Source organism: Astyanax mexicanus, chromosome 2 (assembly GCF_023375975.1).
Source record: "Astyanax mexicanus isolate ESR-SI-001 chromosome 2, AstMex3_surface, whole genome shotgun sequence".
Lineage (NCBI taxonomy): Eukaryota > Metazoa > Chordata > Actinopteri > Characiformes > Acestrorhamphidae > Astyanax > Astyanax mexicanus.
This window is the reverse complement of record NC_064409.1, coordinates 45,949,869-45,957,132: the sequence shown is the minus strand read 5'-3', so window position 1 is coordinate 45,957,132 and position 7,264 is coordinate 45,949,869. Positions and strand designations below refer to the sequence as shown.

The 7,264-nt window shown below is 37.0% G+C and overlaps 1 protein-coding gene across 2 annotated transcripts; it reads left to right on the top strand.

The window, feature by feature from the left end:
- Positions 1-832: 832 nt before the first annotated feature.
- tmem138 (transmembrane protein 138) lies at positions 833-6,972 on the top strand. Of its 2 annotated transcripts, XM_007235085.4 has the most exons (6): positions 851-976; positions 2,663-2,827; positions 2,970-3,618; positions 3,807-3,978; positions 5,442-5,517; positions 5,903-6,972. In XM_007235085.4, exons 3-6 carry the CDS (start codon positions 3,491-3,493, stop codon positions 6,013-6,015), a joined length of 489 nt encoding a protein of 162 aa, XP_007235147.1. In that variant the 5' UTR covers positions 851-976; positions 2,663-2,827; positions 2,970-3,490; the 3' UTR covers positions 6,016-6,972. The 2 variants fall into 2 exon arrangements, with proteins under 2 accessions (XP_007235146.1, XP_007235147.1); XM_007235084.4 differs by lacking the exon at positions 2,663-2,827 and having other exon boundaries at positions 833-976.
- Positions 6,973-7,264: the final 292 nt, after the last annotated feature.

Below are 7,264 nucleotides of genomic sequence, written 5' to 3'. Positions count from 1 at the left end.
GTTTCCATTCGGATATTCTGTTTGCTCCACTAAATGTAACTTATATTTGCCAACATACACACATGGGTGGAACGTAGGCTAGGTGGGTTTCAGCATTTAAAATGACCAGTGCTGAGTCAGTGTACTTTTAAAGGTAACTAATAGACTCTCCTCCAAAATATTGGTAGATTGAGGCCAATTATTTTATTTCTGCTGTAGACTAAAAAAAACATTGGGGTTGTCACTAAAAGATGAATATGAGACCAAAGATTCCAACATTCCAGCTTTAATTTCTATGTATTTACATCTGATTCACTGTTTAAGATTTTCCTGTGAGCAAAAGTATTGGAACATGTGGGTTTTTGTTACATCAGGAATTATTGAATTGGTCTCACTGTTCCAGTACTTTTGGGGTACTTTAGTTGTTCTGAACTGGAGGTCTGAAGGGAGGAGTTTTGCTTTTACAGGAGTAATATTGTACCCTGGGTAACTTACCTCTACTTTAACTCAAGCACATGGTTTGTGTACTCCCTTAACAAGCCACTGAATCCTAAAGCATATTTGGTCCATTAATAGCTGAAATGTATTCCTTTGAAATAATGAAATATACCAGTCCTGCTTACATTTTTTTATAAACATTTGATAAAAAAAACACTTTTACTTTGGTCATTTCTGCCACTGCATCGCTCTCACAGATTTAACTGTGCTATATGCGAGGATGATGTGTCCACATACTTTAACGGGGGTGCACCTATAACCACTGCCGAGAAGCAGATTGTTAACCCTACTTATGTTAGTCTCTATATAAAATAAATAAGGGTGCGCTCTTACAGGCGGCTTTACGGTAAAAAGGCTGACTTCAGTCAGTTGCTATGGGAGACGTCGTCGTCCCTCTGTTGGCCACGGTAGGTTTGTCCGCTTGTTTATGAGGAGAGGAATCAGTTCTGTTCACACCGGAGTACACAGCCCGCTGCTGCTCACCGCGCTGAATAAACAGGTAAATAACTTAATGCGGTTCACTCTTATTTTACTCACACAGCGAGCCGCGCGCGCGGGACCGCACAGCGGAGAGTCGGGTTTATTAGCTCGCTGGTGCGCGTGCGGCTGGGTTTAAACTTAGCGTAAGTTTGTAGGTTAACGGCTCGGTTTTGGAGAAGCCTGGAGTTTAGTAGAACCTTGAACCGCACATTGAGACGAATTATACGTATTGTAGTTACATATTTCCCTCATTAGATTAGTTTAGGTAAACGTGTACACCCTGTACCCGATTAGCTTACTAGCTGTACCGACACGACACACACACAGTGCCCGTTTGGCGGGTTAGCGGTGCCGTGAGCGAGACAGCTAGCGTTAGTTCTGGCTAACCTTTATTTTTGGCATCGAAATTATTAACTCAGTCAGTCGCCTGGCACTTTCTGATTAGTTAGTTAAGTTTTGGCTATATAGGTTAGTGCTGAATAACTGTAATCTAACTAGCTAACCTAGACACGTCTGTGGTTATAGCTAATAACGAGTGTGTTCAGAACAAACTGTATTTAGCAGCTAACGTAAGTGTTCTTATATAAAAGTAATACTTTTTTATTACTTGCAACAATATTAGATTTACAGCACTGTAGATATTCTGACTAGTCATATTACCAGGTAACTTACACATATACTTTAGTAACGTTAATTAGTGTTACCATTAACCTATCTAAAATTACATTTACTCAAGTATAATCTCCAGTTGCATATATTTATCGGTCCTTTTTACTAGTAGAAATTATAATTTCAGATATCCACAATGTATATCTGCCTAGTTGGTGTCAATCTTATTATCGTTACTAGTCAAAACTCGAATTGTAGATATCTAAAATTACATTAGCTAGCTTAGCTAGGTTTAAGAGATTTAAACCTACATGCATCTAAAATACACATTACAGAAGTAGCTACATTGTAGATATGTAAAATAAATACAAATCTGCATGTAAAAATATCATTACAGTGGTCTGAAGCTATAGAGCTTTACTTTTAAAAATATAAGTTTAGATATGAGATTCTGTAAATATGAGATAAATATGAGATATGAGATTCCATGTGAATCAATCAGTAAAAATAACATTAAGGATATATATGTGGTCCTGTTATTTTGATGGCTTTGTAGATGTGTTATTTTATTATTAAAAAAAAAAATCAAAGCTGATCTCTAAAAATAGGAGTTATGTACTAATGTGACAAGTACCGGTACACTTGTACTAGTAAACAAACTGTACTACAACTTGTTCTGTACCTCTGATGTCATTTTAGGCTTGCCAAACTCTTTGTTGGGATCTACCGTGCTGGATGCCAGTCACATTGTTTGTCAGACCGAAGGCAGTTCATGCCAGGCAAGCTTTGACTCATCCAGTGTTAGTAAAACAGACAGGGTTTAATCCGTTTCACTGCATCACCGACTGGCACACTGAGATTCTGCTAGTCACCTCCTAATAGATCTCAGTGCCACTGGCAGTCCTGCAGAGGTTAAAGGGGGGAAAAGGGGAAACTGTTTTGAACAGGTTTTGAAGAATCTCTCCTCTCAAGATAGCTGACAGTGCATTTCTATAGTATTTTATGTAGTGTGTTAAAGTAAGAGTCAGGTAGAGATTAGAGGGAACACAGAAGATGTCTCTCTCTCCGCTCAGTGAAATTAAACCTTAATCCCCAGAGTGACCTCTGCCTGCCTGCCTGCCTGCAAACTGCCTACATGCGTATAGCTCCTTGAATAATAGAGGCTGGCTGTGACTCACAGGACTGATGAACAGTGAGTGTGCTGATGAACGAGGGAGAGGAGGCCAGTGTGGCACTGATGTGCACAAGAGTTTATCTGCAGGTAGGGAATTAATGAGTATGCGTACAATCCTCAGTCCATGTGTACATCACTTAAACAGCTTAAGTAGAGAAGTGGGCAGTTATTTAAGTATCGTATTGTTTTGTTTTTAATTATAACTCAATTCCTTTTTTTCTCATTTCAGCTCATTGGAAAAGTTTCTGATGACATCATCCATTGAACTTAATACACCTGATGGGGAGACAATTTCAGCCTGATTTCTATTCTGATGACAAGATGATAAATAGAGATAAAATTGCCTTTTCCACAATGGTTGTGACAAGAGCACTATAGCTGACCATGTGCAAGAGTTTGTAAACATACTGTGCAGCTAAACTTCTGACCCATTTCCTTTGGCCTCAGTTCTCTGGTTGTACCCCAGCAGAAATACTCAACAAAAGGACAAGACATCCTATCACTGGAAGGAGTCTGTCTCATTTAAATTAACACTTCCTGTTTTTGCTCTAAAGAGCAACATTTCTTTTACTACACTTTTTTGACTTACAAACTTGCATGGAGAAGTGCTGAGGACGTCGTTTTGGCTGGTTTACCATCACAGTCAAAAAGAATACCCCTGGAAGCCAGCACCAAAGTGGCTGAAGGACTTACTAAAGCCCCCTCTGTGAGCTCCTGGGCTGGAGCTCTGGGGCAACACTGAACCCTGAGATGCTCCAGACCAACAATTACTCGCTGGTCCTACTGATCCAGCTGGCTCTTTTGGCTTTTGACCTGTTTGTGAACTCCTTCAGTGAACTTCTGAGGGCAGCCCCAGTCATCCAACTAGTGCTCTTCATGTAAGTGAAAGAGGGTAATAAAAACGAAATGTAATAGAAATTAATGGTAGATGTGTACACAATACACTTGAGAAACTGGATAGTCATTTTAAGTGATGGCTGTAAATTTAAAAATGTAAAGTTTTTTATAACATTTTACATGTTATGTGAGCTTTATGGTTCTCCTTTTTTCACTTTCTTTCATATAGAATCCAGGACATTGCCATCCTTTTCAATGTGATCATTATCCTCCTGATGATGTTCAACACGTACGTGTTCCAGGTGGGGCTGGTGTCTTTGCTTCTGGAGAGGTTCCGAGCATTACTGATGCTTTCTGCTCTCTACCTCACCCTCAGCATCAGCCTTCACTGCTGGGTCATGGTACATCCCTTCTTATGTTCAATTACAGTATATGGTCATTCTTTTTAAATGATCGGTAAACCGTTGTCAATTAGTGTGAAAGGTTTTACCAGAAAGGTTGGGCATGATAATCTGAAGCTTCCTGTCACTGTACCACATGTCTGAAACACCACTTCATTAATTATAATATTTTTAATGAATTGCACTGGATAAGATCCTCACCTCCTTGCCCAAGCCAAGTGCTGTTTATTTTTACAGTGCAGTTTTTAAGTAATTGAACACTGACCTAGTTTTAGTTGTTTTGGCTCTTCACTACAGTACAATGAATGTCAGTGGTAAAGTTAAAGTATATAATGTCTATAATGTATAGGGTGTTTACATTTATATTAGGTGAACCAAATATTTTGTTTGTAAATAGTAACAAAATGGCAGGGTATCATATGGTCCATTTTTGCCTGGTCTCTTTATGTATATGTATGATTTTCTTGATTAAATCTGTAGAAGTACAAACTACATAAAAATGCAAATGTAAACACACCAAAGGCTCATTCAAAACACAATTCTGTAAAAATCCCATCACTCAAATTGTTTTAGAAGATGGTCTTGGACACAATTGAGCCATGTTATAGCACACTCATATCTCAGAGATGCATTCAACAACCAAAAATCCCATCAGTACTAACAAAACTCCAGTAATACTTGCGGTGCACTGAGTGTGAATGTGCCTATTCTGAACCAAACAGCAATCAAATTTCAGTCTGACTAAACAGAGACTACAAGAGCTTAAAAGGACTGTAAATGCGTGAATAAATATCCTTTATTTTCACATTTTTCAAAAAAATTATTTAATAAGATTTCTATTAAAATATTTTTTCTACCAGCATTCCTGCTTCCATCATGCTGGCTAAAGTTAATGAGTGGATCATGGGACCATTACCTCATAGGCTCAACCATTCCAGCACTGTTTTGACAAACTTAAAAGAACAAATAGTTTTTATTCATTTTGACACTTTCCTCACCACGCCACAAAAAAATACAAGTAAAATGATTTAACACAGCACATTGCTACCTCCCTGCAGACATACTAATACAACAAAAGGTTAAAATAATTTACTCTAAATAAATCTGTATTTTCACTTTTTGCCCCCCACTTTCTCACACACACTTGGTCAAATTATATGGTTGCCAAATATTAGTTGCATCCCTAATATCATCCCCTATATTGTGTTTAACTATGTGTAAAACAAGGTCTGATTCCTATATTCAGTATTTGAGTTAAAAAGCTATTTAACACTTTAAACTCAAAACAAGTACCTAATATCCAGTTACAAAACGCACTGTACATTTAAACAGCCTTTACTTTTTACAGTCAGTTTGTAAAACATTCAATATAAAACATCCACTACTATTTAGAAATTTGAAAAGTGAACACATATACAGAGCATGGCTTAAACCACATTACTACCATTTTTGTTGCTTTACAGAATCTGAGGTGGATGGAGTCAAATAGTTTTGTATGGACGAATGGCTTACAGGTGCTCTTTGTGTTCCAGAGGCTAGGTAAGGATTACATGACAAAATACACTTATTGGGTTATTTTTCTGCTTGTTACTCACATTCTGGACTGTACAGTAAGTACATTATGCAATGTCACATAATCTGTCTCTTGGAGATACATAAATATGAACAGTGGATAATTTTCTTTTGTATCAAAAAGCATTAAAAGCTTAATGTGGTTGATTTTAATTTATCATCCCAATTTCATTAATTTTATTCCAGTTCCAGTGGATAAACATATTGTATTATAAATATCATAAAGTAGCACCTTTGTTGAAATATCCTGAAAAAAAAAAAGTTTTCCCACATTGTGCAGCCCTAGTAACAGATTTATGTTAAAACAACTATCACTTTAATAACAGATGTTGCAATGTTTTGTTTTCTGCAGCTGCTGTATTATACTATTACTTCTACAAGCGCACAACAGAGTACTTAGGAGATCCGAGATTATATGAGGATTGCCCTTGGCTCCGTGATGCTTTTGCTCGTGCTCGACAGTGATCCAGACCTGAGGAACATCTTTAGGGTGAAACTACTGTGTTTGGGTCGTGATGGATCCCTGGGGAATGCAGTAAAAGGAATTAAAGAGACTCTCATGTTGAGCCTCAATGCATGCACAAGCATAACCTTAATACAACAGTGGATGATGCTACGTCCATGACTTCCTTTGGGACGAAATGCACCGACATTGAAACTGAAGAAAAAAAAAAATCTTTCATATTCAGTTCATAGAAATAAACAAAACTCATGAAGCAGATTACAAATATCTACATCATGAGTGTCCATTATGTACTTTTTGTTTCTTAATTGGCATCTAGAAAATCCAAATATATATATATATTTTTTTCAAACAGCGGCACAGTTTCAACTGCTGATATTTATTATTTCACAGTACTGAATGTTGAATTTTGTATCAAATATTACATTTATTTATGTATTTTATATTTTATAAGTTGTTTTGTCTCGGTCTACTGATGAAAAATGCCTATTGAAAGGTCTTAAGATGTGCTTGTGATAAGAATATTTGTAAATGTCTGCCTTTTTTGAAACCGAGCAAGTTTTTGGTGAATGCGACTTATTTTACTGTCTCATTTTTATTTCTTTTATATGTCTTCTTTTTTTTCTTTTTTACTTGAGTTCATAATGACCATTCAACTAAAATGAGAATTCTCAGGATATGTTCCATTTCAAAATTTAATGGTTAAGAAAATGTGAAAAAAGTGCCTCACTTGTAATTATGCAGGTTGCAGTAAGTGTGCAGTATCATAATGTACAGTAGTAACATCCCTGCATTGTCTGTTAATAAAGGGTAGCATTAAGATTCAGCATAGCTATGAATCTCAGTCAGTAGGTTTTCAGTTTTCACTACAGTGACACTGTTTACTCCTTTTGTGAATTTCATGTCTGCAACTTTAGATCTGTGTTCAGGTGATAAAAAAAATGTTTTAAATTTCGGTACTTTGACTCTCTGTTCTTTAATGCTGCAGACAAATTTACAACCAAGTCGTACTCATAGCATAGATAGGAACAAAGGTGCATTGGAGTGAAGATGAATGTGCATTAAATGCTGCATCTACAACACACAAAAAATGTACAAGTCATCATGAAGGGTTACAGGCCGTGGCCTTTAGAGGCTGGCCGAGTGTGGCACTGACAGACTGCTCTATTCTTATCCATGAGATTAAGATGGGATTGGGGGGTTTAGGAGCCACAAATGGCGTTCCAGACGCTTATAGACCAGTGTTTTCAA